Genomic DNA, 13269 nt, shown 5'->3' on the forward strand with positions numbered 1-13269 from the left:
AATCACATCTCTCAATGCACACAATACACACATAACGTCAAATACAAAGCACTTCCTGTGTGTGAGCGTCCACTTCCTTCTGTCTCCACTCATTACTGATAAAAGAGACACAATGTGCACAAACGAGCGACAAATGTCTGATCATACTTGACACTGTCAGGCCTTCTGGTAATTATTAGTAATTCCTCTTCATACACGTCTCCATTTTTGAGGATTTCAGTGCAGCAACTAAACACTTTCGCCCTGGCAGCTGTCTGAAGCGTGTGTTTTAGTGTGTATTCAAAATCAGAATCAGAAAGAGCTTTATTGCCAGGTATGTTCACACATATGAGGAATTTGTTTTGGTGACAGAGCTTCTACAGTGCAACAGGATTACAGAGACAGGACAAAAAACAGATCATAAATATATATAAATAAAAAAAAATAGAAGTAAGTAGTGAGTGCAAATATACAGATTGACAAGTGTATGTACATGTTTATTACTATATACAACGTTATATGTGCAGCTGTTATGTGCAAATTGGCATGTAAAGTGTGTTGTTAAATAATTTTATATGTGTATAAAAGTGTATAGCAGTAGTGATGTTGGTTCCACAATTATTATCATCAAGTGTTCATGAGATGGATTGCCTGAGGGAAGAAACTGTTTCTGTGTCGGGCTGTTCTGGTGCGCAGTGCTCTGTAGCGTCCACCAGAAGGTAAAAGTTCAAAGAGGCAGTGTGCTGGGTGTGAGGGGTCCAGAGTGATTTTGGCAGCCCTTCTGCTCGCTCTGGATAAGTACAGTTCTTGGGGAGTAGGAAGGGTTGTACCAGTGATTCGCTCAGCAGTCCGAACTATTCGACGTAGTCTTTGGAGGTCGTATTTAGTAGCTGAGCTAAACCAGACAGTTATTGATGTGCAGATGACTGATTCAATGATGGAGGTGTAGAACTGTTTCAGCAGCTCCTTTGGGAGGTTAAACTTCCTCAGCTGACAAAGAAAGTAGAGCCTCTGTTGAGCTTTTTTGATAATGGAGTCAATGTGAGTGTCCCACTTCAGGTCCTGAGAGATGGTGGTGCCCAGGAACCTGAATGACTCCACTGCTGCCACAATGCTGTCCATGATGCTCAGTGGGGGGAGAGCAGGGGGGTTTCTCCTGAAGTCCACTATCATCTCCACTGTTTTGAGCGTGTTGAGCTCCAGGTTGTTGTGGCTACACCAGACAGCCAACTCCTTAACCTCCTGTCTGTAAGCAGACTCGTCACCGTCCTGAATGAGGCCGATAAGTGTGGTGTCGTCTGCAAACTTCAAGAGCTTCACAGAGGAGTCTTTTGATGTGCAGTCATTCGTGTACAGGCCATTTTCATCCACTCTGGGGTGATTTCGAGTCTTAATTTGGCCACAACTTTCTCTGTGGGTCAACAAATGCAATGATTTTTGGTCACAAATTTTATTTTGGTGAGGACACACCCCTGGGGGGCGCCAGTGCTGATTGTGCGGATACTAGATGAGAATTTTCCCAGCTTAACCAGCTGCTGCCTGTCCGTTAGGAAGCTGTTGATCCACTGACAGACAGAGGTGGGCACAGAGAGCTGAGTTAATTTGGGCATGTGTGTGATTGTGTATATTAGTGTACAATATGTGTAAGAAAGTATGTGTGTGTGGTGTGTGTGTGAATTAGGGTGTATTAGTGTGTGTGTGTGTGGTCTCAGGTTGTTCAATATCTCCAGCTGATTGTCAGATGAGGAGCGGCTGGAAGTCCTTTGTGGATCTTGACGATTTTTCTTGCCCCGCCCCCTGCTTCTGTCTCCACGGCGACGCTGATGAGCGCTGAGCCTCATTTTCAACTGAAAGCCAATACATGTTTCTGTTCTTCACCGATGTGATGTGTGTGTGTGTGTGTGTGTGTGTGTGTGTGTGTGTGTGTGTGTGTGTGCGTGCTCCTTCATCTGGCCTCGTCTCTGGACTGTGGGTTCGCTCTCTCAGACGTCGCTGTGGCCGTGTGCACTCAGAGATATTGATGTACAGTTTGAGCTGGCGCTGATCAAAGGCACCATTACTGTTTGATTACCCATGATTCCACACTCGTTGACCGCGCGGCTGCTGTAATTTAAACAATCGCTCTGTGTGTGTGTGTGTGTGTGTGTGTGAATGCATGTTAGTAAATGTGTGCTTGAATGTTCATGTGCATGTGTGTGAATGTATGCATGTGTTTGTGTTGGTGTGTGTGTGCAGTGTGCATGCATGAGTGCGTTGATGCCTGTGTGTGTGTGTGTTGACGTATCTGTGCATTGATGCATGTCTTGATGCATGTGTGTGTTTGATGCATGTGTTTGTTGGCGTGTGTGTGTGCAGTGCGCATGTTGAATGTGTGTTGAAGCCTGTGTTTGTGTTTTGGTCCATGTGTGTGTAGTCGTGTGTGTACATGCAAGTGTGTTGATGCATGTATGTTTTTGTGTGTGCATACGTCTGTGTATGTGTGTGTGTTCATGCATCTGAGTGTGTATGTGTGTTCATATGTGTGTGTTTGTTTGTCATGCATGTGAATGTGTATGCGTGTTCATATGTGCGTGTGTATGTGTGTGTGTTCTTGTGTATGTGAGAATGTGTTTTCATATGTATGTGTGTGTGTTCATGTATGTAAGACTGTGTGTGTGTGTGTGTGTGCGTGCATGTTTGTGAGACTGTATGTGTGTACATTTGTGTGTGTGTGTTTTCATGCAAGTGTGAGGGTTATCATGTGTGTGTGTGTGTGTCATGCATGTATGTGTGTTCATATGTGTGTGTGTGTGTTCTTGCATCTGTGAGGGGTTTATTTTGTGTATTCATGTGTTTTCATATATGTGTGTGTTTTCATGCATGTAAGGGTCTGTGTTTATGTTCATGTGTGTGTGTTCATGCATGTGAGAGTGTGTGTGTTCTTGCAAGTGTGAGGGTTTTCATATGTGTGTGTGTGTTCATGCGTGTGTGTTTGTCATGCATGTGAGTATGTATGCGTGTTCATATGTGCGTGTGTATGTGTGTGTGTGTGTGTGTTCTTGCATCTGTGAGGGGTGTTGTATGTGTGTGTGTTCATGTATGTAAGACTGTGTGTGAGAGTGTATGTGTGTACACGTGTGTGTGTTCTTGCAAGTGTGAGGGTTTTCATGTGTGTGTGTGTGTGTGTGTTCCTGCATGTGAGAGTGTGTATGTGTGTTCAAATGTGCGTGTGTATGTATGTGTGTTCTTGCATCTGTGAGGGGTTTCTTGTGTGTGTGAGACTGTGTGTTCCCGCATGTGAGAGTGTGTATGTGTGTTCATGCATCTGTGAGGGGTTTCTTGTGTGTGTGAGACTGTGTGTTCCTGCATGTGAGAGTGTGTATGTGTGTGTGTGTGTGTTCTTGCATCTGTGAGTGGTTCCTTGTGTGTGTGAGACTGTGTGTTCCTGCATGTGAGAGTGTGTATGTGTGTTCTTGCATCTGTGAGGGGTTTCTTGTGTGTGTGAGAATGTGTGCTCCTGCATGTGAGAGTGTGTATGTGTGTGTGTGTGTGTTCTTGCATCTGTGAGTGGTTCCTTGTGTGTGTGAGACTGTGTGTTCCTGCATGTGAGAGTGTGTATGTGTGTTCTTGCATCTGTGAGGGGTTTCTTGTGTGTGTGAGACTGTGTGTTCCTGCATGTGAGAGTGTGTATGTGTGTTCATGCGCGCTCGCTGACTCTGGCAGAAAGTGAATGTGATCATCAGTAGTTCCTCTACACCGGGAGCGTTCTCCTCCGTCTCCCTCTCACTGCCGTGGAGGATCTGCAGGACCTGCGGCGCCTCCTGAATTTACGGTGGGAGAATTGAAGAGGCAGGACAATTTCCAGAAAACAATTTCTCATAAGTCACGGCGCTCGACTGCTGCGAGGCCCAAGCAAACGCTTTCTGGCAGAGCGCGATGGACCGGTCGTCATGGCGACAGAGTGTCTATACGCGACGCCTGATGGAGGCCAATCAAATTAAGGCACATATGAGACAAATTCAATCTGTATGTGCGTGTTTTGCTTATCAGAGGAGCACAGCGAGCGGTTATTACGCTCCCGCCACCTACATCATTTCCTCACCGCCGCGCGGATTATGTCCAATTACCAGAGAGCGCGGCCTTGCCCACCTCCTATTAAACTGCACTTGCTTTCTGCTGGACTCTGAGTGTGTTTGATTACCGCAACGAGTGGAGATCTGCTGCAGATGTACACCGAGCTTCTGTGTGTTCAACTGGCTCTGCATCGCCTCCGTGTTTGTTTTTCTCATGGAGGCCAGAGATTTTCCACCATTTTGTCATTGAGTATGTTTACATGGACACAAATACTTAAAAACACATATAAAATCACTTTTACAAGGGTTTAAATGCAAATATACACTCACCGGCCACTTTATTAGGTACACCTGTCCAGCTGCTCGTTAACGCAGATTTCTACTCAGCCAATCACATGGCAGCAGCTCACTGCATTGAGGCATGTAGACATGGTCAAGACGATCTGCTGCAGGTCAAAGCGAGCATCAGAATGGGGAAGAAAGGGGATTTAAGAGACTTTGAACGTGGCATGGTTGTTAGTGCCAGACGGGCTGCTCTGAGTATTTCAGAAACTGCTGATCTACTGGGATTTTCACGCACAACCATCTCTAGGGTTTACAGAGAATGGTCCGACAAAGAGGAAATATCCAGTGAGCGGCAGTTCTGTGGGCGCAAATGCCTTGTTGATGCCAGAGGTCAGAGGAGAATGGCCAGACTGGTTCCAGCTGATAGAAAGGCAACAGTAACTCAAATAAGCACTCGTTACAAGCGAGGTCTGCAGAAGAGCATCTCTGAACACACAACACGTCCAACCTTGAGGCGGATGGGCTACAGCAGCAGAAGACCACACCGGGTGCCGCTCCTGTCAGCTAAGAACAGGAAACTGAGGCTACAATTCACACAGGCTCACCAAAACTGGACAATTGAAGATTGGAGAAACGTTGCCTGGTCTGATGAGTCTCCATTTCTGCTGACACATTCGGATGCTCGGGTCAGAGTTTGTCATCAACAACATGAAAGTATGGATCCATCCTGCCTTGTATCAGCGGTTCAGGCTGGTGGTGGTGGTGTAATGGTGTGGGGGAGATTTTCTTTGGGTCCATTAGTACCAATTGAGCATGTTGTCAACGCCACAGCCTACCTGAGTATTGTTCTGACCATGTCCATCCCTTTATGAGCACAGTGTCTCCATCTTCTGATCTCAGACTGGTTTCTTGAACATGACAATGAGTTCACTGTACTCAGATCTGAAGGCAAAAGGGGTCCAACCCGGTACTAGTGAGGTGTACCTAATAAAGTGGCCGGTGAGTGTATATGTGAATATCTCCAGCCTCTAATGTTAATCATGAATGAATTGTATTTGTTCTAATCAGACTTAATAAAATCAGTCTGCAGATTGACATTCTCCCTTTGTACGTGTCATCAGAGGGGGAAAGCCCCGCCCACTAGTGCCCATCTTTATCATGTCTACACAGCGTCCAGCACCAGTCAGACCCACTTCTGAATAAAACACACTGAGATAAAGCCTCTAAATACAAACCTTACCCTAAAACTAAAGAGTAAAGCAATAAAGTGTAACAGGCGCTGATCCAGGAGCGTGTCCAGAGTAAATGCTCAGTAATGAGTGTTTCAGCTTCAGACTGGACACAAACGCAGCCTTGAACATCTAAAAGCCGCACTTTGAGAGTCTCCGGCAGGTTTTACCCATGATGCTCTGCTGGTGGCTGTACTGAGGACTGATAGTATGTGCTTATGGGCAATAATCAGACACATTTTTCTATAAGGCAGCTCAAGGTCTGTGTTTTCCGAGTGTTTGTTGTTGATTAAAGTGTTTGGATGTAATTAATCTCAGCTGTGGTGGACATTGTGTGTGTTTACTGCACTGCTGGACTAAAGCACAAGTGTCTAGCTCATCGAAGTATTCTTATTTTAGGAAACTTGTACTTTTAGACTAGAGAGAGTCTCCAGTAAATGATTCACTGATTCAAATGATCTGTTCAGAGTGAGTCTCCAGTAAATGATTCACTGATTCAAATGATCTGTTCAGAGTGAGTCTCCAGTAAATGATTCACTGATTCAAATGACCTGTTCAGAGTGAGTCTAGTAAATGATTCACTGATTCAAATGATTAGTTCAGAGTGAGTCTCCAGTAAATGATTTACGGATTCAAATTATCTGTTCAGAGTGAATCTCCAGTAAATGATTCACTGATTCAAATGATTAGTTCAGAGTGAGTCTCCAGTAAATGATTTACTGATTCAAATGACCTGTTCAGAGTGAGTCTAGTAAATGATTCACTGATTCAAATGATTAGTTCAGAGTGAGTCTCCAGTAAATGATTTACTGATTCAAATGACCTGTTCAGAGTGAGTCTCTAGTAAATGATTCACTTAATCAAATGATCTGTTCAGAGTGAGTCTCTAGTAAATGATTCACTTAATCAAATGATCTGTTCAGAGAGAGTCTCTAGTAAATGATTCACTGATTTTACGAACGGATCTGAATGTGTTTGTGAATGTGTGTGTGTGTGATGCAGGGAGTCATGCAGGACCTTCAGATCCTCGTAATGCCGCAGGGATTCATCACACAGTGTCCTGATCTGAACCGCAGTACGTGCCGCTAATTATTAATTAATAATTATCCAACATGTGCTTGTCTGTCAGGTCTGCTCAATGCATGCGTATGTGTGTGTGTGTGTGTGTGTGTGTGTTTTCTAGCTTGTCCAACATGCAATGATTTCCATGGACTGGTGCAGAAGATCATGGAGCTGCAGGATATTCTGGCCAAGACCTCCAGCAAGGTGAAAAGCACACATTCAGACTTTAATTAATGCATTAATGACGGTTCGTCAGCTGGAATGCCAGTCTGAATGACTGCAAGAGGAATTTCATTACATCCGACACTAAATATGACGCCATTATTATTATTAAAGCTGGATAATTCTGCATGCAGAAGGAGAGCTAGGAAAATATGGTTTAGATTAATTAAATACACTATAAACTACTCGTATTCAAAGCTGTAAATATAAAATACAGCAAATAATACAATATAAATAACATTAAAATGATGAGAGATTGATTGAACATATAATATAATATAATATAACAGAATATAATATAATATAATATAATACAATATAATATAATATAATATAATATAACAGAATATAATATAACAGAATATAATATAATATAATATAATATAACAGAATATAACATAATATAATATAATATAATATAATATAATATAACAGAATATAACATAATATAATATAATATAATATAATATAATATAATATAATATAATATAATATAATATAATATAATATAACATAATATAATATAATATAATATAATATAATATAATATAATATAACATAATATAATATAATATAATATAATATAATATAACATAATATAATATAATATAATATAACATAACATAATATAACATAATATAATATAATATAATATAATATAATATAATATAATATAATATAACATAATATAATATAATATAATATAACATAACATAACATAATATAATATAATATAATATAATATAATATAATATAATATAATATAATATAATATAACAGAATATAATATAATATAATATAATATAATAGAATAGAATAGAATAGAATAGAATAGAATAGAATAGAATAGAATAGAATATAGGGGCGACACAGTGGCTCAGTGGTTAGCACTGTGACCTCACAGCAAGAAGGTTGCTAGTTCAAGTCCCGGCTGGGTCAGTTGGTGTTTCTGTGTGGAGTTTGCATGCTCTCCCCGTGTTGGCATGGGTTTGCTCTGGGTGCTCCGCCGTAGTATATGAGTGTGTGTGTGTGTGTGTGTGTGAATGAGTGTTGCAGAGGTTGCAGTTGGAAGGCCATCTGCTGAGTAAAACATATGCTGGAATAGTTGACGGTTCATTCCGCTGTGGTGACCCCTGGTAAATCAGAGACTAAGCCAAAGGAAAATTAATGAATGAATAATATAAGTTGTACATTTAATTGAAGATTGATGGAGAGTATTTTTATTATTATTATTATTATTATTATTATTTATGTAGCAATTAATTACTGAGACAGAATTCTCATTCCTCGGATTCATAAATAAAAAAAAAATTTAATCCATTTTGAGGTCAATATTATTAGCCCCTTTAAGCTATTTTTTCCACATTTTTTTAGTTACCCTAATTACCCTATTTAAGCCTTTAAATGTGACTTCAAGCTGAATACTAGTGTCTTGAAGAATATCTAGTCTAATATTATTTACTGTCATCATGACATTGAGTTATTAAAACTATTATGATTAGAAATGTGTTGAACAGAAATCTGCTCTCTATAAAACAGAAATTATACAAAAATATTCAGGAGGGTGAATAATTCTGGCTTCAGCTGTGTGTTAAATTTCCCAAAACTACTAAGCACAGAGTTACGAGATTAGCAAAATATCAATCTGTGAACATATTTCATATTTTAAATGAGGAAAATAAAGATGCGTTATGGATGTAAGCAAAAAAAGTCTGTGAACAACACGCTTTGTAGAAATTCTGTGAATTAAACTGCACAACCTGCATTATACAGTTTAATAATTCACATTTATCATTGTTTATTAAAAAAATAAACAGGGGGGCTAATAATTCTGACTTCAACTCTTCATTTAATTCATTTTCCTTCAGCTTAGTCTCTATTTCAGAGGTCGCCACAGCGGAATAAACCGCCAACTCATCCAGCATATATTGCTGTGTGGCCACAGTGCTAACCACTGCGCCACCGTGTTGGCCAATATATATATATATAATTATATAATATTCTATATTTAATATTTAGAATTTGTATGTAAATATTCATTTTAATATTTCCTAATTTAGTTTTTTTGTAATTAATTTTGCTCATTTGAGTTGTTTTGAATGTGAATGATGTTACATGTTAAAGACCCTCGCTGAAATAAACGAAGAGAAGACGAGGGCAGCTTCTGTGGACATCTGGAGGACTGTTTATAGTGTGATCAGAGCTGACAGACACACAGAAACTGATGAAGAGAGTGTGTGTGTGTGCGTGTGTGTGTGTGTGTGTGTGTGTGTGTGTGTGTGTGTGTGGGTGTGTCTATTTGCGTGTGTGTTTCAGCTTTCTCTGGCCGAGGAGAAGATGTCTGGTCTGGACTCGTGTTACTGTGAGCGAACGTGTCGAGTGAAGGATCAGACCTACAGAGAGGAGCAGAGCTGGACCGACGGCTGCAAGAACTGCACATGCTCAGTCAGTCTCTACACACACACACACACACACACACACACACACACACACACACACACTAATCACACATACACATGCACACTGTTCTCACACACATAACACACACACATCATATTACAAACACACTGATCACACACTCACATAATACACACTGACCACACACATTGTCACATACAGACTGATCACACACACACACACACACACACACACACGCACACACACACACACACACACACACACACTGACCAAACACATTGTCACATGACACACACACACGCTGACCACACACACGCAATAATCACACACACACTGACCACAGACACACATCATAAAACACACACATACACTGATATCACACATACACACACACGCACTAATCACACACTCACTGACACGCACACACATACACTGATCACAAAGACACACTCAATGACCACACACACACTGACCAAACACCTTAATCACACACAAACACACACTGAAACATACACATCATCACACACACACACACACACACAGACACTCACAATAACACACACGGACCACAGACACACACACACACACACACACACACACACACACGCACACACACGCACGCACACACACGCACACACACGTACACACACGCACACACACATTGCTAACACACACAGACCCCACACACACACTGATCACAGAACACACACACACACACACGCACACACACATTGCTAACACACACAGACCCCACACACACACTGATCACAGAACACACACACACACACATTATAACACACACACACACACACACAATAATCGCACACACTGACCACAGACATACATCATAAAACACACACACATACACACTGATATCACACACACACACACACACACACACATACACTGACCACAAAGACACACTCAATGACCACACACTCACACTGACCAAACACATTAATCACACACACACACGCAAACACACACAGACCAGACACTCATCACTCACATACCAAAACACACACTGACCACAGACACACAAAACATACATATTATCACACACCCCCACACACGCACACACTAATCACACACACTGACCACAGACACATACATCATAAAACACACACACACTGACCACGCACACTTACACACACAGACACATACACACATGCACACTGACCACACACACAGAAACCAAACACATTGTCACATACACACTGATCCCACACATAGTTTGTCACACACACACATACACACTGATATCACACTCACAGTATTTACGCACGCACACACACACACACACCCACACAGACTCTGCTCTCTCTCTCAGTGTGTGTGCTTCTCACTGCTGCTCTACAGTGGCTCCTATAAACCTCCTGATTGGCCTGGAGACTGTGGAGACTGCGCTGCTTTTACCGCACAGTAAATGAGAGAGTCCTCCTCACGTCACAGCTTCTGCTGACTTTCCAGCACATGCAAATCTCAGTGGCATTTCAGTGTTTACCGAACTCGCGCGCCGCTAATGAGCTAATTGCACACCGGCTGATTGGCTAAGCTAACAACACCGTCTAGTCATGATTAAACACTATTCAGCGAGTACAGCTAGGTCTGCAGGCGACAAACGTGATGATACGTCTTCTGCTTATGAATATTTGACAGCGCTCCAGATCACAGAATTAAAAATTAACACAGCTGAGTGTTCTCGCATAAAAATAAGCCCCTGACACGACTCTACTTCTCGACTATCGCATTGTATTCTCACGTTAAAGTACTCATAAAATCAAAGCTAAACATATTTATTTTGTTAGCTCGCTAGTTTTGTGCTGAACAATTTATCTGTGCGTGTCGTTTAGACATAAAAAACAATAGTCTGCAGTTGTTATCTTTAATTGAAATCTGAAAATACACTTCCTGTTTGTTTTTAGTTAAATTCTCAGATTACGTCTGTCTGACGTTTTGGGCGTGGCTAACATACTTAGCCACGCCCCTCCAACTGTCAGTTTTGACATCGCTATGACAACAAATGGTGAGGAGGAGGAGTCTCCACAAACCCTTTCCTCACCTTTCTGAATGTCACGCCTACTTTACTACATCCAATCAGCTCGCGGTACAAATAAATCAAGCCACACCCACTGAATTCTCATTTAATATGGTGTTTCTGACATCACAATACGAAGAAAAAAAAACGATCGCTGCTTTCACTTCATGCGGACTTTAAAGCCTATTCACACCAACGACGATAGACGTAAATATAATTTATGTTATAATCTTATTTAAATTAAAATATAATCATAATTAAATATAATTATATATTATAATTAAACTATATTTGTAACTAACCATACAAATAATTATAACTATAGTCATTGTTTTAGTTGCATCTATAGTCACAGTAAAAGCTATAGTTATCGTTACAGATATAGCTTATGTTACGATTAAATTAATAATTGCAGATATAGCTATGTTTTTTGTGATAGTTATTGTTTTATTATTGTTATAATTAGCAATAATTCTATTCTTGCGTAGAAATAAACCACAGACACGGCTCTACTTCAGCTACAAATAAATATTGCATTACTTTTTTCTCACGTTCAAGCCTGTTCGCACCAATGACGATGACCATAAAAATAACCATCAGTTTATAATCATAAGAACTAAACTGGTAACAGTAACAACAATGATCACTATAGTCATTGTACTAGTTATCTTATGTATATAGTTTAAATAAAAGTTATTGTTTACGAAAAAGTAGATAGTAGATTTATACAACAGTTCTGTCTGGTACTCGTATCTGATTGGCTGATAGCCGTGCCATATTTCGCAATAACAGCTCTCGCACAGCCTCTTCACCCTTGTGGTGTATTACTCCGCCCATATAGTGAGAGTGGTTGAGCTCAAGCGCCTCAAATGAACAGCCAATGAGATGAAGGGGGGCACGGCATGTAAGATATTAGAAAGCATTTGATTGGTCGGATAATTTGATGATAAACTGAAGTGTAGGGTTTATCCATTTAGGCAGAAGTAAAGAAAAAAAGCAAGATTTGGATGATTATATCGTATTTGATTCTTCGTAATGCGAATTTTGTCACCGTTTTGGAGCAGATTAGCTTATAGTCATCCTTATAGTCATCAAACGTTATTTTAATTTCTCCGGGGCCTTTAAGTGAATCGTTTATTGTAATATTTAGCTCATATTTTTGCTGCTGAATCTCATTGTGAAGGATTCGCTGATGCCTATTTCATCCACAAAGTCTTATTTAACCGTAATAAAACGTCGGTTCTCTCCCTATAAGGTGTAAATTACAGATAATCTTTTCTGACTGTGCCGTGAAAGCGTTTCTGTTCTTCAATGAGACAGTGATGTATGCGGCTGACGCAGCCTTCCAAATGAGACCCAGCCAGCAGATCATTTCATGAATCATTTAGCAAATCATTTTGTGAATCATTTAGCAAATCAAGGTCATTCCTATGAACCGTCCTTGCAGAAATCACAGTGCGCAGATCAGTGTTACACTGCAGATACTAACCAGACGTTTCAGCATCACTGACCGAGCCTTTGATCTTCTGCAGAATGGAACGGTCCGCTGTGAGAAGATCCTGTGTCCCCTGCTGGACTGTCCTGATGGTACGACCCCTACGTATGTGACGGGAACCTGCTGTAAAGAGTGTCAGCGTGAGTAACACACACACGCACACACATATGTACAGAAAACACACATATTAACACAAATACACACACACACACACACAAACACATGTAAACATAAACACGCACACACATATATATATATATTTACATACACTCATTACTGACGTTTAAATACATGCACACACATAGTACACATATGTACAGAATACACATATATAAACGCAAACACAAATAAACACAAATACACATAAACATACATACACATATATGTATACATACATATATATATATATACATATATATACGTATATATACATACATATATATATACATACATACATATATATATATATATATATATATACATACATAT

At 40.3% G+C, this 13269-nt stretch overlaps 1 protein-coding gene across 1 annotated transcript in view; it reads left to right on the top strand.

Moving 5' to 3' along the window:
* nell2a (neural EGFL like 2a) overlaps positions 1 to 13269 on the top strand; it is a 134126-nt gene that overhangs the window by 38875 nt on the left and 81982 nt on the right. Inside the window, 4 exon segments of the mRNA XM_056451817.1 lie at positions 6548 to 6620; positions 6729 to 6811; positions 9146 to 9274; positions 12818 to 12920. Coding sequence (XP_056307792.1) covers positions 6548 to 6620; positions 6729 to 6811; positions 9146 to 9274; positions 12818 to 12920 — 388 coding nt within the window.

This window comes from Danio aesculapii, chromosome 25 (assembly GCF_903798145.1).
Source record: "Danio aesculapii chromosome 25, fDanAes4.1, whole genome shotgun sequence".
NCBI lineage: Eukaryota > Metazoa > Chordata > Actinopteri > Cypriniformes > Danionidae > Danio > Danio aesculapii.